Source organism: Somniosus microcephalus, chromosome 7 (assembly GCF_052327205.1).
Source record: "Somniosus microcephalus isolate GS21.2 chromosome 7, FLI_Smic_1.0, whole genome shotgun sequence".
Classification (NCBI taxonomy): domain Eukaryota; kingdom Metazoa; phylum Chordata; class Chondrichthyes; order Squaliformes; family Somniosidae; genus Somniosus; species Somniosus microcephalus.
The window spans coordinates 273,969,790-273,993,367 of record NC_140993.1 but is presented as its reverse complement, the minus strand read 5'-3'; the positions used below and the strand labels follow the sequence as shown (position 1 = coordinate 273,993,367).

The window sequence follows — 23,578 nt, the reverse complement described above, 5'->3', positions numbered from 1 at the left end:
AAATATACAATTATATTTTACACTTGTAACAACAGTTCATTCCCAACTCTGGAAAATGATTTGCTTTAATGATAAAAGACTTCTTCACTTTGTGATGACAGTACTGCTTTAGCCTTTTTAAGTAATGTATTTTTACAAAACTATTTAACAACACTGCCAACAACATAAGCTGAGGTCCACATGACTGCTTCACATGTGCTGGCCTTCCTCACATGTAGTTAAATCATCATGTGTGCAAATCTGCTTGAAGCAGTGTGATGGGCTTTATGGGCTGGATTTTCCTCTGCTACCAGTCAAGGAATCCTCCTGGGATCTCTTAAGTCCCCATTCCAAGCCCCTATCGCCAGGTTCTTGTGCCCTGAATTGCAGATACGTCAGAATGTTACTATGGCTTAGGGTGTTAAATTATGAGGACAGGTTGCCTAAACTTGGCCTGTAGCCCCTTGAATGTCGTCAGAGCTCCTGGTATAGAGCTTTGTGTGACAGGAGCACATATCAGGGATTCGGAGGGGAAATCGTGTGGGGTATGTGAACCACTGCGCCAAGAGCACTGCTTCATAAAGACTACCCTTGTCCTTACCCAATATAAGTAAAATACTGTATTCACTGCTCACGATGCGGTCTCCTCTACATTGGGGAGACCAAACGCAGATTGGGTGACCGCTTTGCGGAACACCTCCATTCAGTCTGTAAGGGTGACCCCGAGCTTCCGGTTGCCTGTCACTTTAATTCTCCACTTCACTCCCACTCTGATCTCTCTGTCCTCGGCCTCTTACATTGTTCCAATGAAGCTCAATGTAAGCTCGAGGAACAGCACCTCATCTTTCGATTAGGCACTTTACAGCCTTCTGGACTCAACATCGAGTTCAACAATTTCAGACTATAACCTCTGTCCCTATTATTTTTTTCTTCTCTCTCTCACATGGCAGCTGTCGATCATTCTGCCATTGCCATTTACACCTCATCTAGAGCCACCTTTTGTTTCTTAACTTGTCCCATTACCGTCTCCTTTTGCCTCGCACCATCATCCCTTTTGTCTCTTAATCTCTCCTGCCTTCTACCCTATCACAGACCTTCCCTTTTGTTCTTTCCTCCCCTCCCCCCTCTCCCTGCCCCTACACTTGCTTAAAAACCTGTTCCATCTCTAACTTTTTCCAGTTCTGACGAAGGGTCATCGACCTGAAACATTGGGCCAGAAATTCGGGTCGGAGGCTTCCCGCGGGTGCAAGCCCCCGACCTGCACTTACCTAGCGCGCCGGCCGTTGAGCTGTGGGCCCGCGTGGGATTCCGATCCTGGGCCTCCTCCAACTGCCGGCGCGCAGTGCTTGCGTATCCCAGGGGCGCAGTTAGTTCGATGCATCCCCGGGGATCACGTGGGCCATGGAGAGCCAATGGTAGCAGGGAATGCTTCATTCGTAAAATTGACAGGAAGAGCTGTCAAACCTATAAATACTATAAGCCCCAAAACATCACTAAAACTTCAAATAATTTTTTTTTTTAAATCACATTTTTAAAATAACTATAAATTACATAAAATAACTATATTAAACAATAATTTAAATTTTTGAAAAAATTAATTACATTTTCTAACGGGGCTAAAAATAAACTTACCTTTCTTTAAAGTATTTAAAAATAATAAACCTGTGGAAAAAATGTTTTAATTTTAATTAATTCACCACTTACCTTGTTAAAAGCAGGCCTTGCGCCTGCTTTTTAAAAGTGTAACTCCTGGAGACTTACCCTCCCGGAGAAACCTGCAAAAAAAACGTAAGTTCCAGGCGCACGCGCTGCCTCTCCGGCGCACGCGTTCGACTTCGGAACCCCTTCCTTTAAGGGAACGGAAGTTCCGGTGTCCCGCACATGCGCAGTGCATGCACGAAACCGGCACTTCCATTGGGCCTACGGGTGAGTACCTCGTGCGTACTCACCCGTGGAGTCCCGAATTTCTGGGCCGTTAACTCTGTTTCTCGCTCTCCACAGATGCTGCCTGACCTGCTGAGTATTTCCAGCATTTTCTGTTTTTATTTAAGTAAAATATTACCAAATTTCAATATTAGCCAGCCTGCAATCCAGCAAGCTGCATTGAGATGCCCGTTTAGCACCCACAGCTCGCCGGTTTGAATTAAATGAGGCCTGGGCTTAAAAATAGTCCCTTTCAATTTCATCTCTCCTCTTTCCAAAGTATCAGCAATTCCAGTTTTGCCTGTCAAAACTTCTCTTGGCACTGTTTCAAACGAATGGAGCTCGAGTTCCAGAGACTGCTTTGTGCTTTGAGTGCCTGCAAGGTTTCATTGGAAGACGTATCGTCGCCGCAGCCAGTGCTTTAATGTAACTGGCTTGTTCTCCTGATTTATAATGGAAACTTTACAAGTGCCTGTGAAAGTTCCATTGCTCAGCAGAAAGTAATACTAAACAAACAGAGGTCAGAACAAAGCGATATCCAGCACTACTCTCTGCTCTGCCAGCTAGGTTTACGATGGGCTCATAGAAAGCGCTAATCACTTCAGTGCTTCAATGTAGGACATTCCGTGAGGGGAAGGGCAACAGCCAGAAGGTCGTGGTCCATATTGGAACCAATGACATGAGTAGGAAAAGGGTTGAGGTCCTACAGGCAGAGTTTCAGGAGCTAGGAAAAAGATTAAAGAACAGGACCTCAAAGGTGGTAATCTCTGGATTACTCGCAGGGCCACGTGCGAGTGAGTACAGAAACAGGAAGATAGTGCAAGTGAATGCTGTTATAAATCTCATCATCAAGAAACTACTTATGAAATAATGCTGGACGGCCAGCTGGTGGCGCCGTCCAAGGAGTATAAATACTCGGGCGTGGGCCCCAGCATGCCAGGGACATTTTGTAAGACAAGGAACTAGTGAAGTACAACTAGACTTCCATGTTCTGAAACAAGTTGATTAAAGCCTTGCTTTATGCTCGAACCAAGTGCGTAGTGAGTTTTATTACGTCAAATACGTGGCTGGAGAAGTGATTCAGGAGGGAGGGCTTCGGAATCATGGAGCATTGGGACCAGTTTCGGGGCATGAGGGACCTGTTTACAAGCTGGATGGGTTGCACCTGAACAGGGCTGGGACCAGTGTCCTCGTGCAGAGGTTAACTGGTGCTGTGGGGGAGGGTTTAAACTAATTTGTTAGGTAGGGAATTCCAGGATTGTGCCCCAGCGGTGATGAACGGAGAGAGTGAATATCAAATGGGCTATTCAACCACGGAGAGAAAGGTTTGGGGACGGGCCATTACAACTGAACCTCTTCTGACCTGACCAGACATTCACACTGGTCACTGCAGAGCAATTAGCAGCAGGATCCTTGACTGATTGTTTCCAGCCCTAGCCAAGGATCGCTGAGACCAATGATAGTACCCTCCAGCAGCCAAGCTAACTGAACTCAACATTGACCCAAAGTGAAACCCGGGATCTTTCTGCTCTAAGAACATAAGAAATAGGAGCAGGAAAAGGCCACTTGGCCCCTCGAGCCTGCTCCGCCATTCAGTAAGATCATGGCTGATCTCGTGCTCAAAGCCACTTCCCCGCCTGCTCCCCATAACCCTTCACTCCCTTATCTTGCAAAAATCTGTCTATCTCCACCTTAAATGTATTTAATGACCCAGCCTCCACGGCTCTCTGGGGCAGAGAATTCCACAGATTCACGACCCTCAGAGAGAAGAAATTCCTCCTCATCTCAGTTCTAAAAGGGCGGCCCTTTATTCTGAAACTATGCCCCCGAGTTCTAGATTTCCTCACAAGGGGAAACATCCTCTCTGCATCTACCTTGTCAAGCCCCCTCAGAACCTTATATGTTTCAATAAGATCCCCTCTCATTCTTCTAAATTCCAATGAGTATAGGCCCAACATGCTCAACCTTTCCTCATAAATCAACCCCCTCATCTCCGGAATCAACCTAGTGAACCTTCTCTGACCTGCCTCCAATGCAAGTATATCCTTCCTTAAATAAGGAGGCCAATCCCCACACTACATAGTGCATCCAGTCAGTGAGTCATCAGAGTAGGTCAATAAATCCAACATTTACTGAAATGCAAAATACAGGAGACTTTGGTTTATCCGGAGGTTGTATGTCCGGAAACCTCGATCTACCGGCAGAAATCAGGAGCCGTTTTGTTAGGTTTTTTTTCTTCTCGTGGCTTTTTTTTCCCAACAGTCAGGCTCTGGAAAGTCTCTCTGAAGCTGTTGCTAAGCTACAGAGATGCTTCCAAGGTACGGGCCAACTGTTTGAAGCTGTTGCTAAGCAACAGTGTTTGTTGTCAGATACGGAGATGAAAACCTCCGTATGCTTCAACATTAACGCTGGTATGTCCGGCAGTTTTGATAGATCGGCAACAGCTCGGTCCTGTCGGTGCCGGATATAACAAAGTTTCCTGTATATTTCTTGTAGCTCACATTTTGTTTCCATGTAAAGAATTTGCATTGATGTCACAGCTTATCCCATTCCCGGGACCTCCCAAGGTAGTTTACTCTTGAAGGGCCTTCACGGGTGTTGTGTAGGCTAACGGAGCAGCACAGCAAGATTCCATGAACAGCAAGTGAATAAATGACCCAGTAATTTATTTTTGTTGGTGTTAATGGAGGCAAGGATGCTAACCAGGACACCAGGAGAACCAGGAAGGTTCACGAGATTGATTCCTGGCATGGCGGGACTGTCGTACGAGAAGAGATTGAGTAAACTGGGCCTGTATTCTCTTGAATTCAGAAGCATGAGAGGGGATCTCATTGAAGCGTACCAAATTATTACAGGGCTTGATGGGGTGGATGCTGGGAGAATGTTTCCCTTAGCTGGGGAGTCTAGAACCAGGGGCCACAGCCTCAGGATAAAGGGTAGGCCATTCAGGACTGAGATGAGAAGAAATTTCTTCACACAGAGGGTGGTGAATCTTTGGAATTCTCTACCCCAGAGGGCTGTGGAGGCTCAGTCATTGGGTATATTCAAAACAGAAGTCGAAAGATTTCTGACTAGTGAGGGCATCAAGGGATATGGCGATAGGGCCGGTGAATGGAGTTGAGGCAGAAGATCAGCCATGATCTCATTGAATGGCGGAGCAGGCTCGAAGGGCCAAATGGCCGACTCCTGCTCCTATTTCTTATGTTCTTATGTAACTCCCTGCTCGTCTTCAACCAGTGACACCCTTCTGAGTAGTCAGATATTTAAATTGAAAGCCGCCACCTCCGACGGTGTAGCACTCCCTCGGTACTGTACACACGTGTCGGCCTTGACATATGTGCTGGAGCGGGGAATAATATTCGTATTGTGGTGGAGCCACTAAGGGACTCCAATCAATTGTATATACAGGTAGACTACCCTTTATCCGGACTTCCGAAAACCGAAACCCTCTAAAAACCGAAGGTTTTTTCGTTCAGCGTAAGTCGTGCGTACGAACGAAAAAACCTTCGGTTTTTAGAGGGTTCCGGTTTCGGAAGTTCGGATAAAGGGTAAGTCGTGCGCACGACCCCCCGCTGACCCCCCCCCGCGGACCCCGCCGGCCCAGACAACCGCCGACCCCGCCAGCCCCGACAACCGCCGACCCCCCCGCGGACCCCGCCGGCCCAGACAACCGCCGACCCCGCCAGCCCCGACAGCCGCCGACCCCCCCGCGGACCCCGCCGGCCCCGACAACCGCCGACCCCGCCAACCGCCGACCCCCCCGCGGACCCCGCCGGCCCCGACAACTGCCGACCCCGCCAACCGCCGACCCCCCCGCGGACCCCGCCGGCCCCGACAACCGCCGACCCCCCCGCGGACCCCGCCGGCCCCGACAACCGCCGATCCCCCCCGCGGACCCCGCCGGCCCCGACAACCGCCGACCCCGCCAGCCCCGACAACCGCCGACCCGCCCGCGGACCCCGCCGGCCCCAACTGACTTACGCTGAGCGTCAGCGTAAGTCGTGCGCACGACCCCCCGCCGACCCCCCCCCCGCGGACCCCCGCCGACCCCCCCCGCGGACCCCTGCCGACCCACCTTCCGAAATCCGAAATTCTCCTTTATCCGAAACTCGGCTGGTCCCGAGGTTTTCGGATAAAGGATAGTCTACCTGTAATTCCCTTTAATAATATGTTGGCTACAGCCTGAGTCTGTATCTTTGTTTTCACTGTTTACATGTACAGAGCGCGATCACTTTAATAGCGTGGGTAAACGCGATGACGTCACGCCGTTCATCACATGATTCCCCCACTGGCGGGAAAAATGTGATGACGTCATGACGTCAGCCACGGGACCGCCCAAGCAGTCCTCGTGGAGCCTCCGAACTGACTAGACCTATATTCGATGTTCTCCTGTAGTTATCCGTTAAACTCTGTTAGTTTTCATTAAACCTCATTTATTTGATCGCCTGAGTGGACCTCAGTCTTTTGGATAGGAACTAGATATTCCTACATTGGTGACCCCGACTTTTGCGAACGGTTTTCGCAGAAGTTACTGAACATGGAATCGAACGCCGTTGCTTTAAAGCTACCACAATTCTGGGAGCAACAGCCAGCCGCGTGGTTCATCCAGGCTGAAGCCCAGTTCGCAATCAGGAACATCGTTGCAGATCAGACCCGTTACTATCACGTGGTCTCCGCCCTCGACAGCGCCACAGTCTTGCAGATTGTCAGCCTGCTTGGTAATTCACCAGAAGATCGCAAGTATGATACGATAAAGGCACGGTTGTTACAAGTCTTCGGGCTCACAAATTTGGAGTGCGCCCACCGGCTGCTCAATATGCCCGGCCTCGGGGACTCCAAGCCATCCGAACTCATGAGCCAAATGCTCACGCTCCTGGGCTCCGAACCAGAATGCTTCCTCTTCAGGGAGCTATTCCTCAGCCAGCTACCGGAGCAAGTTCAGGCTGCCCTAGCCAGGTCGGAAGTCACCGACTGCGCAGAGCTGGCTGCCGATGCGGACAAGATCTTCGCGGTGACACAGCAGTACTCCGCTGCCACGAGGCGCCCATCCCTCACAGACGCCGCTCCAGCCCCTCAACCTGCAGGATTGTGCTTCTACCACGCCCGTTTTGGTGCGAAAGCAAGATGCTGCCGCCCACCCTGCAGTTTTTCGCTCAAAAAAAAACCCAGCAGCCACCCTGTCGAAAGAGGACCGGTTATAACAAGCACCCCACGGCTGCGATGGCAATCGGTAATTCGGGAAAACTCCTCTTCATCAACGACTCCCTATCTGGTCGACGTTTCCTCTGCGACACCGGGGCGCAGTGTAGCATCCTACCCGCGTCAAATCTTGATCTACAAGCCGGGGGGCATGGCCCCTCCCTCCAGGCGGCTAATGGCAGGGCCATTCGGACCTTCGGAAGCCGGCGGGTCCAGGTGTATTTCGGCGGCCAGCGGTTTTATTGGGATTTCATCACGGCCAAAGTCTCTCAAGCCATCCTCGGGGCGGATCTTTTGTGCGCCAACGGCCTCCTGGTGCATGTACGGCACCGCCGGTTGATCAATGCGGCCACTTTTCACTCCATCCCGTGCCACCGCGGTAACACCGTGTCGCACACTGTTTCCTGCGCGTCCCCACCTCTGGATGACTTCACTCGCCTCCTCTGAGATTTCCCAGACCTGACCAGACCCACTTTCTCTTCCACGGCCACGAAACATGGTGTCGAACATCACATCACCACTACTGGCTCCCCGATCTACGCACGGACCCGGCGCCTCGAACCTGGCAAGCTCGCGGCTGCGAAAGCGGAGTTCGACACGATGGAGCGGCTAGGGATTATTTGCCGGTCGAATAGTCCCTGGTCTTCGCCTCGCCACATTGTTCCGAAACCTGGTGGCGGATGGCGGCCTTGCGGCGACTACTGACACCTGAACGACGCCACTACTCCTGATCGGTACCCGATCCCTCATATTCAGGATTTCTCTGCACATTTGGTGGGAAATACCATTTTTTCAAAAGTCGACCTTGTCCGTGGCTACCACCAGGTCCCCGTACACCCGCAAGACGTCCCGAAAACTGCAGTCATCACCCCATTCGGCCTGTTTAAATTTCTGCGGATGCCGTTTGCATTGAAGAATGCTGCACAGGCTTTCCAGCGCTTGATGGACTCTGTGCTTCGGGACCTCAAGTTTCTTTTCATCTACCTCGACGACATCCTCATCGCCAGCCCTAATAAAGAGGAGCACATCTGCCATTTGCGTACCCTCTTTAGACGCCTCAGTCAACACGGCTTGATCATCAACCCGGCCAAGTGCCAGTTCGGCCTGCAGCAGATTGATTTTTTAGGCCATCGCATCACATCGGACGGCGCAATTCCCCTGCAAACGAAGGTGGAGGCAGGTACTTTGTTCCCGCGCCCGCAGACCGTCAAGGCCCTGCAGGAGTTCCTCGGGATGGTAACTTTTTATCACCGGTTCGTTCCTAATGCAGCTCTGCTCATGCAGCCCCTGTACGAGGCACTCAAGGGCAAGTCCGGCAAGGATCCGATTGGCTGGACGGTCGACATGGACCAGGCGTTCGTCGACACAAAAGGCGCTTTAGCCAAAGCAATCATGCTGGCACACCCGCTGCCAGGTGCCACCATCGCCCTTACCGCCGACGCATCAGACTACGCCATCGGCGCAGTGCAGGAGCAGTGGGTGCAGGTGACGTGGCAACCACTGGCGTTTTTCAGCCGTCAACTACGGTGAAACAAACGAAAGTACAGCACGTTCGACCGGGAGTTGCTGGCCCTTTATCTGGCCATCCGCCATTTCCGGTTCTTGCTAGAGGGATGTCCGTTCATGGCTTTTGTGGACATAAGCCACTAATGTTCACTATGGCCAAGACCGCCGAACCGTGGTCAGCTCGGCAACAACGTCAGTTGACGTTTATCTCAGAATTCACCACTGACATTCAGCATGTGTCCGGTAAGGACAACCTGGTGGCGCATTGCCTCTCCCGCGCGACCGTTCATGCAGTCCAGCTCGGCATCGACTATGCCCTCATGGCTGCAGATCAAGCCTCGGATCCGGAGGTCCAATCTTACAGAACCAACCCCTCTAGCCTCCAAGCGGCCGACGTCAAATTCCATGCCACGGGCACTACGCTACTCTGCGACGTCTCCGTAGGAGATCCTCGCCCTATCGTCCCGGTCGCCTGGCGCCGAAAAGTTTTTGACGCCATACACGGGTTGTCGCACCCTGGCATGAAGGCCTCGCAACAGTTGATGTCGTCCAAATTCGTGTGGCGGGGCATGCACATGGATGTTCGCGACTGGGCCAACACCTGCGTGGTCTGTCAAAAGGCCAAGGTGCAGCGTCACGTCAAGGCTCCATTGGCCACTTTCGCCGTTCCGGAACGGAGGTTTGATCATGTGCATGTGGACCTGGTGGGGCCACTTCCGCCTTCGCACGGGTCTACTCATCTTCTTACAATGGTGGACCACACCACTCGATGGCCGGAGGCGGTTCCTCTGTCATCCACCACTTCCGCAGACGTTGCCAGGGCATTCATCTCCTCTTGGGTCGCCCGCTTCGGGGTACCGGCGGACATCTCGTCCGATCGTGGGCCGCAGTTTTCTTCGGAGCTCTGGAACGCTGTGGCTCAGGGGCTCAGCGTCAAGCTACATCGCACCACTGCCTACCATCCACAGGTGAATGGCCTGTGCGAACGATTCCACAGGTCGCTCAAAGCCGCACTGCGAGCCAGCCTTCAAGGCGCAGGCTGGGTGGACAGGCTTCCATGGGTCCTTTTGGGTCTTCGTCCGGCACCTAAAGAAGATCTTCAATCGTCCTCGGCGGAGCTCGTATATGGCCAGCCGCTACACGTACCAGGGGGTTTCCTTCCGACTCCAACAGAGCCATGGTCCGCGTCTCAGCAGCTCATCAGCCACCAGGAGGCAGCCAGAAGTTTCGCTCCAGTGCCTACGTTGCATCATGGCTTGCAAAGCTCCCACATCCCAGCTGAGCTGAAGAACGCCGACTATGTGTTTATCCGCCACGACGCTCATCGGGACCCGCTCAAACCCCCTTACACTGGTCCTTTCCGTGTGATCGAGCCGGGAGACAAATCTTTTTCGGTCGATGTCGGAGGTAAACCGGACCACATTTCGGTTGACCGGTTGAAGCCGGCTCACTTGGACCTTGACCGCCCAGTCGAGATCGCACAACCGCCGAAACGTGGCCGACCGCCCACAGTCGCCGTGCCAGATCACATGCAACCGCCCGCCAGCTCGCCCGCCATCCATCAGCTTCTGCTTCAAGGCTACAGAAGTCGATCTGACAGGCTTGTCAGGCCTCCTCGCCGTTTTACTTTTGCTATCAAAGACAATTCTGGGGGGGGCGCATGTGGCGGAGCCACTAAGGGACTCCAATCAATTGTATATAATTCCCTTTAATAATATGTTGGCTACAGCCTGAGTCTGTATCTTTGTTTTCACTGTTTAAATGTACAGAGCGCGATCACTTTAATAACGCAGGTAAACGCGATGACGTCACGCCGTTCATCATGTGATCCCCCACCGGTGGGAAAAACGTGATGATGTCATGACGTCAGCCACGGGACCACCCAAGCAGTCCTCGTGGAGCCTCTGAACTGACTAGACCTATATTCGATGTTCTCCTGTAGTTATCCGTTAAACTCTGTTAGTTTTCATTAAACCTCGTTTATTTGATCGCCTGAGTGGACCTCAGTCTTTTGGATAGGAACTAGACATTCCTACAGTATCAAATATTAACAGGATCCCTCCTTCTCTGTCATTTGAGGAAGTTTTAAGGTTGTTCTGCTCACTTAAAGGCTAACATTATCTCTTTGCTTAAAATCACAGGGTTGGGGACAGAGTTTCTCTGCTCGACGACTCTAATGATGAATGGTGGAAGGTAAGGCTCCTTAATCTTGTAAGCTGTAATCGGAAATAATTCCCCCAGCGAATAAACACCTGGGGGTAAATCTCCCGCCATAACTTCGGCGGATGAACAGTGAAGACCCCAGGGAAATGATGTACACAGCTGGAGATCGTGCAAATCCCCCCCGCGGCACTAGTCCTCGGTAACCAGGAAATCTAAAGCACGTTAATAATGAGTAAAAATATTACAAGATCACAGACAAATAAAGGCCGACTTTCGAACCGCACATTTGTGCTTCGGAAAGTTAGGCCTATACACGTCCGAATCCAAATAAACATGCCTGAACACGGCTGTGTAATCTCAGACATCTCTGGTCAAAGGTTGGGGGAGAGACTTCCCTGTGTGTTATGTGTAACTAAATCTTGAATACGTTCTGCGTTATTGCAGTTATATTTTTGCTATACATTCCACGCAGAGGATTGTCCTCTGAACCTGTTTCATCAGTAGTTAAGGAAGGAAAAACATCCGGAAATATTAAGAACATAAGAAATAGGAGCAGGAGTCGGCCACACGGCCCCTCGAGCCTGCTCCGCCATTCAGTAAGATCATGGCCGATCATTGACCTCAACTCCACTTTCCCGCCCGATCTCCATATCCCTCGATTCCCTTAATATCCAAAAATCTATCGATCTCAGCCTTGAATATACTCAATGACTCAACATCCACAGCCCTCTGGGGCAGAGAATTCCAAAGATTCACAACCCTCTGAGTGAAGAAATTCCTTCTCATCTCAGTCTTAAATGGCCGACCCCTTATCCTGAGACTATGCCCCCTAGTTCTAGACTCCCCAGCCAGGGGGAAACAACCTCTCAGCATCTACCCTGTCAATCCCCCTCAGAATCCTGTATGTTTCAATGAGATCACCTCTCATTCTTCTAAACTCCAGAGAGTATCGGCCCAATCTACACAATCTCTCCTCATAGGACAGCCCTCTCACCCCAGGAATCAATCTAGTGAACCGTCGTTGCACCGCCTCTAAGGCAAGTATATCCTTCCTAGGATAAGGAGACCAGAACTGTGCCCAGTACTCCAGGTGTGGTCTCACCAAGGCCCTGTACAATTAAGGGCAATCGCATGCTACTTGTGGGGAATCTGCACTAACAGAGCGGGCGGGTTAAAGGCAGAGCTACAGTACTGCAGCCGGGATTCTCTGACTCGCATTCCCCACGCTCGCTGCTAAGGATCATCTCTGATATGTAACAAAAATCACATCACGCACAACCAGTTTTTGGGACAGTTATTTTTTGAGATGTGGGAGAATTTTTTTATGCCGAGGGTTGGTAAGACACGGAATAGCCCACTAGAAATAGTTGTGAAAGCTTTGTAAAGGGAATTGGATAAATATTTGAAAAAGAAACATTTAAAAGGATATGGAAAGGGCAGGGGCATGGACCAAAGTGGATCGCTCTTTCAGAAAGCTAGCACTCTTCTCCTTCTGTGCAGTAGAATTCTACAATTCTGTCCGCATACAAACATTGTCCACTTCCTCAACTTCCTGTTCCACTTCCTCCTCCTCCTCGTGCTCCTGCTCCTCAGCTTCGCGCCTGATAGGTGATGGCAAGGGCTGTGCCCTCATAATGGCCAGGTGGTGCAGCGTGCAGCATTCCACCACAAATCTTGACGCGCTCTGCCGAGTACTGCAGGGCTCCTCCAGAGCGGTCCAGGCAGCGGAAGCGTTGCTTGACGACACCAGTGTTGTGCTCTATAATGTTCCTTGTGGCAGCATGGCTCTCATTGTATGCCTGCTGTGAACGTGTGCATGGGTCATGAGCCATGTCATGAGTGGATAACCCTTGTCGCCCAGTAGCCAGCCTTTGACTTGCCGTAGTGGTTCAAATACAGGTGGCACAGCGGACTGCCACAGAATGATGGAAACATAGAAGATAGGAGCAGGAGTAGGCCATTCGGCCCCTCGAGCCTGCTCCGCCATTTAATGAGATCATGGCTGATCATCCAAATTCAGTACCCTGTCCCTGCTTTCTTCCCATATCCCTTGATCCCTTTAGCCTTAAGAAATATATCTAACTCCTTCTTGAATATATTTAATAAATTGGCCTCAACTGCCTTTTGTGGTAGAGAATTCCACAGGTTCACCACTCTCTGGGTGAAGAAATTCCTCCTCATCTCAGTCCTAAATGTCCTACCCCGTATCCTGAGACTGTGACCCCTGGTTCTGGACTCCCCCGCCATCGGGAACATCCTTCCTGCATCTAGTCTGTCTAATCCTGTTAGAATTTTATAAGTTTCAATGAGATCCCCTCTCATTCTTCTAAACTCCAGTGAATATAAGCCCAATCGACCCAATCTCTCCTCATACGTCATTCCTGCCATCCCAGGTATCATCTGGTGAATCTTCGCTGCACTCCCTCCATGGCAAGAACATCCTTCCTCAGATAAGGCGACCAAAACTGCACACAATACTCAAGGTGTGGTCTCACCAAGGCCCTGTAGTATAATGTGGATAAATGCGAGGTTATCCACTTTGGTGGCAAAAACAGGAAGGCAGATTATTATCTGAACGGCAATAGTTTGGGAGAAGGGGAAGTGCAATGAGACCTGGGTGTCCTTGTGCACCAGTCGCTGAAGGTAAGTATGCAGGTGCAGCAGGCGGTTAAGAAGGCAAATGGTATGTTGGCCTTCATAGCGAGAGGATTTGAGTACAGGAGCAAGGATGTCTTGCTGCAGTTGTACAGGGTCACAAGATGGAACAAAAACGGTCCCTCATCACTCTGAACACACTCGCTGCACACAATAAAAACAAGCCACTGCACTTATAGTGTCCGCTGTGGCTCAGTGGGCAGCACACTTGCCTCTGAGTCAGAAGGTTGTGGGTTCAAAGTCCCACTCCAGGGACTTGAGCACATAAAGCTAGGCTGACACTCCCAGTGCAGTGCTGAGGGAGTGCTGCATTGCCGGCAGGGCCGTCTTTCGGATGAGACGTTAAACCGAGGCCCCTCTGCTCTCTCAGGTGGACGTAAAAGATCCCACGGCCACTATTTCGAAGAAGAGCAGGGGAGTTCTCCCCGCTGTCCTCGCCAATATTTATCCCTCAACCAACATCACTAAAACAGATTATCTGGTCATTATCACATTGCTGTTTGTGGGAGCTGGCTGCCACGTTTCCCACATTACAGCAGTGACTCCACTTCAAAAAGTACTTCATTGGCTGTAAAGCGCTTTGAGACGTCCGGTGGTTGTGAAAGCCGCTATATAAATCCAAGATTTTCTGTTATAGGTTAGACCATCTTTCATGCACCCATCAGAATGACGGCTAGTAGCATGGAGAATGGTATCTGAGCATTTACTGAACAAATTAGGAGGTTCGATTTAGTGAATCCATTGCGGTGACTGTTGTAAGGGCCATGTGCAGAACTCGGGAAAAGTTATTTGACAGCCTTCTGCATCAGACTCAGTTACCTTGGAACCATAGAAATTTACAGCATAGAAGGAGGCCATTTGCCCCATCTTAGGCTGTGTCAGCTCCTTGCGAGAATAATCCAAAAATAATCCCACTGCTCCATGTGCCGGTATCTTTCTCTGCTTCAAATGTTTATCTACTCTTCCCTTAAAAGATGTAAGGGTTTCTGCTTCAACCACTCCCTGCGACAAAGCATTCAACGCTCCCAAGCTCCGTGTAAAGATAATTCTCCAAACCTCTCTCCTCATTCTCAGTGACAACTTAAAATTGATGACTCCTTGGTCACTGACTCCACAACCAGAGGAAGTAATCTTTCCCTACTCTAAAGCGAAATACAAATGTTGAACGCACGTTTATTTTCATGGGGTGTCCCAGAAATGTTTGAGAGTTTAATTGATGCATTTCTGAATATTTTTGGAGCCTGCAATGAAAATGGGCTCTGCACTTACTTTTTGGGGTAAGATTTTGTCTACACCCCATGGGCTGTAGCCTGGAGGAGCAGATCACCCACTTGTTATGGGACGAGTAAGATTTTGTCCACACCCCATGGGCAGTAGCCTGGAGGAGCAGATCACCCACTTGTTATGGGACGGGTAAGATTTTGTCTACACCCCATGGGCAGTAGCCTGGAGGAGCAGATCACCCACTTGTTATGGGACCCACCGATTTTCATTTCCGTGGATTTCAGTGAAATTAAAATTGGTTAAATTCTATATCGGGTGGAGACCCGCTCTGCCAGGTTACTGCTCACATATTAAAGACAAAAATTCACCCCTTTTTCTTCTGTAAAGAGACAATTTCTCGACTGTATTGAAAGCGACTCTTTAATTATTTCTTTTTCTATTTTAAAACCTTTTTCTCCCAGTCGCAACAAATAATATATCACTGGGAGAAAACAGGGTTTTAATTCATTTCCTTTTTCAAATCAGTTGAGGATTTGAACCTCATCTTGTTGACTATGGGATAATTCCACTCAGGGCTGCAGGCCGCACACTAAAAATTGTGTGCAGTCGTTTCAGTAATGTAGTAATCATGGGGGACTTTAACTTTCATATAGACTGGGCAAGCAAAATTTGCATTAATTAGTGCAGAGGACGAGTTCATGGAATGTATTCAAGATAGTTTTCTAGACCAGTATTTCGTGGAACAAACTAGGGAATTGGTTATTTTAGATCTAGTATTATGCAATGAGACAGGGTTAATTAATAACCTTGTACAAAAGGAGCCTCTGGGGAACAGTGATCATAATATGATAGAATTTTATGTTGCGTTCAAGAGTGATTTAGTTAAGTCTGAAAGTATAGTCTTAAATCTGAACAAAGCAAATTACGTAGGTATGAGGGGGCGAGTTGGCTAAGATAGGTTAGGAAACTAGATTAAAAGATATGACGGTAGATAAGCAATGGCAAACCTTTAAAGAAATAATTCATAATTCACAACGTATATACATTCCCTTAAGGAATAAAAAGCCCACAAGTAAAATGGTCCAACCATGGTTAACAGGAGAAATTTAAAGATAGTATTAGATTAAAGGAAGAGGCTTATAATGTGGCCAGAAACAGTAGTAGGCCTGCGGATTGGGAGGATTTTAGAATTCAGCAAAGGAGGACCAAGAAATTGATAGAGAGAGAAAATAGAATGAGAGTAAACTAGCAAAAGACAGCAAAATAGCTTCGATAGGAAAGTAAAAAGGAAGAGGTTAGCAAAAGTAAACGTGGGTCCCTTACAGGCAGAGACAGCGATATTGGCCCGGATGTTCCGACCCCCACGGGTGTGTACGCTCCCGTAGGGGCCTCGCAAGTGCCGATTTCAGGAATGCGAAGCGCACGCACTAAAACCCGGCACTTCCGATCTGTGAAGAATGCTCTTGGCAGATCCTCCACCTGCCCTGGTGAAGGGCCTCTGCGGGGGGGAGAGTTCCGCTTTCTGCACAACCTCCACCTGCAGAAAACCTTTAAAAATCTTACACCTGGTAAAAAAGGTAAGTTTATTTTTAGCCCCGTAAAAAACTTTAATTTTTTTTAAAATTAAATATTTGTTTAAAATATTTCATTAAATGTCATTTTAACTAATTTTAAATAGGTGATTTTTTTAAAAATTATTTAATGTTTAACTTTTTTTAGTGATCCCCATTCATACTTTTGACAGTTCTGTGCGGAGAGACCTGTCAAAAGTGTGAAGGGAGATTCCCTTCTTTGATTGGTTCCCCATGGTCCACGTGATCCCAGGGGCGCCTGTGAACCGCCTGCACCCTGTGATACCTGGGCCTCTGCGCGCGCGGACCTGGAGAGGCCCAGGATCGGAAGTGTCGGGACCTACGGAGCCAGCAGGTAAGTGCGTAGATTTTTCCCAATTGGAGACATCCGCCCGCTGAGAGCCTCCGATCGGAAAATCCGGCCCATTATAATGGGGAATAAGGAAATGGCAGAGACATTAAACAAATACTTTATATCTGTCTTCAAAGAAGAAGACACAAAAAACATTCCATAAATAATGAGGAGCCAAGCAACGTTCCCTCTAAGCTGCGCAGCTACAGGACCACGCAGCTCTTTGCTGGTCCCGCGCAGCCTGGGACCGCCTTTTTCAATGTTAATTTTCACGCAGGCGCTAAAGTGTGAATGGGCTGTGCATCCAAAAAAAAATTAGGGGAGCATCGGAACCAAGGGTCTAGTGAGAATGAGGAACTTACAGAAATTAGTATTAGTAAAGAAATCGTACTGGAGAAATTAATGGGACCAAAAGCCGACAAATCCCCTGGATCTGATGGCCTACATCCTAGAGATGGTGGATGCATTGGTTTTGATCTTCCAGATTTCCCTAGATTATAGAATGCTCCCAGTGGATTCGAATGTAGCGAATGTAAGCCCGCTATTCAAGAAAGGAGGAAGAGAGAAAACAGGGAACTGTAGACCAGTTAGCCTGACATCAGTAGAATGGAAAATGCTGGAATCTATTATTAGGTACATGGTAACAGGGCACTTAGAAAGTCATAAAATGATTGGGCGGAGTCAACGCGTATTTATGAAAGGGAAATCGTGTTTGACAAATCTAATAGTTTTTTGAGGACGTAACTAGCAAGGTAGGTATGGGGAACCAGTGGATGTAGTGTGTTTGTATTTTCAGAACACATTCGATAAGGTGCCGCGCAAGAGATTATTCCACAAAATTGGGGCTCATGAGATTGGGGATAATATATTAGCATTGATTGAGAATGAGGGGACTGAGTGTCCAAGTTTGCTGATGATACAAAGCCAGGTGGGAAAGTAAGTTGTAAGAAGAACACAAAGAGGCTGCAAAGGCATATAGACAGGTTAAGTGAGTGGGCAAGAACATGGCAGATGGAATATAATGTGGAGAAATGTGAAGTTATCCACTTTGCTAGGAAAAATAGAAAAGCAGAATATTTTTTAAATGGTGAGAGATTGGGAAATGTTGGTGCTCAGAGGGACCTGGGTGTCCTTGTACACAAATCACTGAAAGTTCATATGCAGATACAACAAACAATTAGGAAAGCAAATGGCATGTTGGCCTTTATTACGAAAGGATTAGAGTATAAGAGTAAAGAAGTATTGCTGCATCATACAGGGCCTTGGTGAGATCACACCTGGAGTAATGTGGACAGTCTTGATCTCCTTATCGAAGGAAGAATATACTTGCACTTGCCTTTGAGGGAAAGCAACGAAGGTTCACCAGACTGGTTCCTGGGATGGGGGGATTGTCCTATGAGGAGAGATCGAGTAGACTAGGCCTATATTCTCTGGAGTTTTGAAGAATGAGTGGTGATCTCATTGAAACATACAAAATTCTTACAGGGCTTGACAGGGTAGATACAGGGAGGATGTTTTCCCTGGTTGAGGAGTCTAGAACCAGGGGTCACAGTCTCAGAATAAGGGGTCGGCCATTTAGGACCGAAATGAGGAGAAATTTCTTCACTCAGAGGGTAGTGAATCTTTGGAATTCTCTACCCCAGAGGGCTGTGGAGGCTCAGTCGTTGAGTATATTCAAGACAGAGATCAATAGATTTTTGGATATTAAGGGAATCAAGGGATATGGGGCTAGTGCGGGAAGGTGGAGTTGAGGTCAAAGATCAACCATGATCTTATTGAATGGCGGATCAGGCTCGAAGGGCCGAATGGCCGACTCCTGCTCCTATTTCTTATGTTCTTAAATGTGTTCCCCTGCCACACCCACTCCCCAAACCGACAAGTGTGGAAATTAGTGATGGTTTACTAGCGGGCTCTGGGGACATTCTTGTCTGGACTAAAAATTTTGTATTTTGGTTCATTTTTAACACTTTAAAGCACAGTTGAATAATTTTTAATCTGAGAAAGAGACAACAGAATCCTATTTGGGTTTTTAACACACAAAGCACTTCTCCAAAAGTTACCTCAACAATCATTCTCCGACATTCGATCTCCCCCCACCCCAGCTCAAGGCGGCAGTTTTAAGAGGCACTGTGCTCCATTCACCCTCCTCCCGACCCGCTCACACAGATACTCTCTCCCTCTCCAACCCATCAATTCATGCTGACTCTCATCTCCCTCTCCACCCCACACCCTCACCCCCCTGGCACTCTTCTCCCCTCCAACCCAGCCTGAACTGGTGCTCTTGCCTGCCTGGTTCAAACTGGCACTGTTCTCTAGTACGAAAGCAAAATACTGCAGATGCTGGAAATCCGAAATAACAACAGAAAATGCTGGAAAAACTCAGCAGGCCAGGCAACATCCGTGGAGAGAAATTAGAGTCAACGTTTCGTGTCAAGACTGGAAAGGAAATGAAATAGATAGAAAGGCAGGGCTGGGAGAGAACAAAAGAAGTGAAGAGACATTAAGAGGTATTCAAAACCAGACGAGATGGTGATAGGACTAGTGGAGACAAAAGACGGCTCTAGATTAGGTGTGAAATGTTCTGGCAGAATGGGAGACAGCTGCCATGTGGGAGAGAGAAAAAGGGGGGGGGGAGGGAAAAACCAAAACAAAGGGGTGGATAAAAATATAAGTAAAAATGTAATAGGGGCCGAGGTTATGATCTGAAATTGCTGAACTCGATATTGAGTCCGGAAGGCTGTAAAGTACCTAATCGGAAGATGAGGTGCTGTTCCTCGAGTTTACGCTGAGCTTCCATGGAACAATACAAGAGGCCGAGGACGGTGAAGTCCGAGTGGGAATGGGGCGGTGAATTAAAATGACAGGCGTCCGGAAGCTCAGGGTCACCCTTACGGACTGAACGGAGGTGTTCCGCAAAGCGGTCACCCAATCTGCGTTTGGTCTCCCCAATGTAGAGGAGACCGCATCGTGAGCAGCGAATACAGTATACTAGATTGCAAGAAGTACAAGTAAATCGCTGTTTCACCTGGAAGGGGTGTTTGGGGCACTGGACAGTGGGAAGGGGGGAGGTATATGGGCAGGTGTTACATCTCCTCCGCTTGCACGGGAAGGTGCCAGGCGAAGTGGAAGGGGTGCTGGGGGTGATAGAGGAGTGGACTAGGGTGTCTCGGAGGGAGCGGTCCCTATGGAATGCTGAAAGGGGAGGGGAAGATGCGTTTGGTGGTGGGATCACTTTGGGGGTAGCGGAAATAGCGGAGGATGATCCGTTGAATGTGGAGGCTGGTGGGGTGAAAGGTGAGGACAAGGGGAACCCTATCGTGGTTCCGGGAGGGAGGGGCAGGGGTGAGGGCAGAAGTGCGGGAAATAGAATGGACACGGTCGAGGGCCGTGTCAACCACGGTAGAGGGGAATCCTCAGTTGAGGAAAAAGGAAGACATGTCGGAAGCACTGGTGTGGAAGGTGGCATCGTCGGAGCAGATGCGGCGGAGACGGAGAAACTGGGAGAATGGAATAGAGTCCTTACAGGAGGCGGAGTGGGAGGAAGTGTAGTCCAGGTAGCTGTAGGTGTCAGTGGGCTTGTAGTGAATATTGGTCAATAACCTATCCCCAGAGATAGAAAAAGAGGTGAGGGAGGGGACCTGAGTAGGACTGGAACAAAGAGTGTTCCACATATCCCACGAAAAGGCAGGCATAGCTAGGACCCATGCGGGTACCCATAGCAACACCTTTGATTTGGAGGAAATGAGTGGAGTTAAAGGAGAAATTGTTCAATGTGAGAACCAGTTCAGCCAGGCGGAGGAGGGTAGTGGTGGATGGGGACTGGTCGGGCCTCTGTTCAAGGAAGAAGCGGAGCGCCCTCAGGCCACCCTGGTGGGGGATGGAGGTGTAGAGGGATTGTACGTCCGTTCCACACCAGTGCTTCTGACATGTCTTCCTTTTTCCTCAACCAAGGATTCCCCTCTACCGTGGTTGACACGGCCCTCGACCGTGTCTGTTCTATCTCCCACACTTCTGCCCTCACCCCTGCCCCTCCCTCCCGGAACCACGATAGGGTTCCCCTTGTCCTCACCTTTCACCCCACCAGCCTCCACATTCAACGGATCATCCTCCGCCATTTCCGCTACCTCCAAAGTGATCCCACCACCAAACGCATCTTCCCCTCCCCTCCCCTTTCAGCATTCCACAGGGACCGCTCCCTCCGAGACACCCTAGTCCACTCCTCTATCACCCCCAGCACCCCTTCCCCTTCGCCTGGCACCTTCCCGTGCAAGCGCAGGAGATGTAACACCTGCCCCTATACCTCCCCCCTTCCCACTGTCCAGGGCCCCAAACACCCCTTCCAGGTGAAACAGCAATTTACTTGTACTTCTTGCAATCTAGTATACTGTATTCGCTGCTCACGATGCGGTTTCCTCTACATTGGGGAGACCAAACGCAGATTGGGTGACCGCTTTGCGGAACACCTCCGTTCAGTCCATAAGGGTGACCCCGAGCTTCTGGTCGCCTGTCATTTTAATTCACCGCTCCATTCCCACTCGGACCTCACTGTACTCGGGCTCTTGCATTGTTCCACGGAAGCTTAATGTAAATTCGAGGAACAGCACCTCATCTTCCGATTAGACACTTTACAGCCTTCCGGACTCAATATCGAGTTCAACAATTTCAGATCATAACCTCGGCCCCTATCACATTTTTACTTATATTTTTTATCCACCCCTTTGTTTTGGTTTTTCCCTCCCCCCCCCTTTCCTTTTTTTCTCTCTCCCACATGGCAGCTGTCTCCCATTCTGCCTGAACATTTCACACCTAATCTAGAGCCGTCTTTTGTCTCCACTAGTCCTATCACCATCTCGTCTGGTTTTGAATACCTCTTAATGTCTCTTCACTTCTTTTGTTCTCTCCCAGCCCTGCCTTTCGATCTATTTCATTTCCTTTCCAGTTTTGAAAAAGGGTTTCGACCCGAAACGTCGACTCTAATTTCTCTCCACGGATGTTGCCTGGCCTGCTGAGTTTTTCCAGCATTTTCTGTTGTTATTTGGCACTATTCTCTCCCCAGTTCAGGCTGACACTCCCCTTCTCCTCCCTTTCAATTAGCGTTAGCACTCTCCCCACCCCCTCCATTCCGGTTAATACTGGCACACTTCCCCATCAAGGTGCCAGTTCCAGCTTCTGTGCTCGCTGACCTACATTGGCTCCCGGTTAAGCAGCGCCTGGATTTCAACATTCGCTCAACCATTGGTGGCCGTGCCTTCTGTTGCCTCGGCCTTAAGCTCTGGAATTCCCTGCCTAAACCTCTCCGCTTCGCTACCTCTCTTTCCTCCTTTAAGACACTCCTTAAAACCTACCTCTTCAACCAAGCTTTTGGTCACCTGCCCTAATTTATCCTTATGTGGATCGGTGTCAAATTTTTTGTCTTAAAATACTCCTGTGAAGCGCTTTGGGACGTTTTACTACGTTAAAGGTGCTATATAAATATCTGCTGTTGTTGTTCTCCCTGCTGGGGAGTGATGCGTTAGACAGACCTCACAGTAGCAGAAGCAGCATGAGATTCATGGCCAAAACCTCTCCAGCAAGAAAGGACTGACAGCTGGTTCATTCTGCACATTTTTCAAAAAATAAGACGACAGATGGTCTGGTTCAGAAGGAGACTTACAGAGGAAGATGCTTTTGCACAAATACTTAATCTAGACATTCCTCCGATGAATATATTTATGTCACACGCAAATTGGGTGTTGTTGTGGATTGGGTCTAATGGAGCCTTTGTCCATTTATTGGCCATTAATTTCTGATAGGAGACTTCCTGCGTGCGGAGGCCTCCTATCGGGAAAAAAAATCTACGAACTTACCCGAGGGCTCCCGAGGTCCGTATACTTCTTCTCCTGGGCCTCTCCACAGTCGAAATGCGCAGGGCCCACGTATCCCAGGGGTGCAGGCGGTTCGCAAACCTCCCTGGGATCACGTGGGCCATGGGGAGCCAATGGGAGAAGGGAACCTCCCTTCATACTTTTGACAGATAGACCTGTCAAATATATGAATGGAGGTCACCCCAAAAACACAGTAAAACATTAAATAAATTATTTTTTTAATCACATTTTTAAAATGAGTTAAAATTACATCAATAAATTAAATATTTTAAACAAAAATGAATTTTTTGAAAAAGGTAATTTAGTTTTTTACAGGGCTAAAAATAAACTTATCTTTTTTTAAAGTATTTTTAAATTATAAATGAGTGGGGAAAAAAAATATTTTAAACTCTTATGCTGGTAAAAGCAGGCCTTACGCAGGCCTTTACCGGGCGTTAGATTTCTAAGGGTTTTCAGCGGGCGGAGGTTGTGCAGAAAGCGGAACTCCCCCCCCGCAGAGGCCCTTCTCCAGGGCAGGCGGAGGATCTGTCAAGAGGATTCTTGACATGCCTGAAACCGGCATTTCCGGTGTCCCTGTGGGTGAGTACACAGCGCGTACCCACCCGTAGGGATCGGAAAATCCGGGCCATTATCATTCTTATACTCTACCCATGCAACCAGCGTAGTGATCACAGTCTGAGAGTAAGTTGTGTTTAGCCTGTTGAGGACTTGCTAAAGGTCAGTTCAGGGCACCCTGTGCAACTTTCAGCAGCCTTGGACTTCCTGCGTACAGTTCACGGATAACTAACAATAAAAGCTGGTGCGGCAGAGGGGGCCAGCAGGACTCTCATTTTGTATCGGCAGACGTCTTGAAGAAAAAAAGAGAAGCAGGAAAGGGTGACTGGGGAGGTCAGAGGGCATAGCTGACCGAAAGAAAATCTTGCATTTCGATAGTGCCTTTCAGAAACCTCAGGATGTCCCCAAACACCTAACAGCCAATAAAGTACCTTTTTAAAAAAATGTAGTCACTGTTGTACAGGAAACTCTCGTTTAAACGGCACCTAAATATCCGGAATTCCCTAATAACCGGCAAAACTTATACTCCGAAAACAACACCTCAATAACCGGAAATGTTGCCGAGTCCGAGTCTCCGGCGGTGGCCG

General features: G+C 49.0%; 1 protein-coding gene across 2 annotated transcripts in view; it reads left to right on the top strand.

Annotated features, from left to right (window-relative positions):
* Positions 1–23,578, top strand: part of stac (SH3 and cysteine rich domain) — a 224,589-nt gene that overhangs the window by 174,010 nt on the left and 27,001 nt on the right. For both annotated transcript variants that reach the window (XM_085993817.1, XM_085993816.1), the window contains exon 9: positions 10,749–10,800. In XM_085993817.1, coding sequence (XP_085849943.1) covers positions 10,749–10,800 — 52 coding nt within the window. The remainder of the gene's footprint in view (positions 1–10,748; positions 10,801–23,578) is intronic.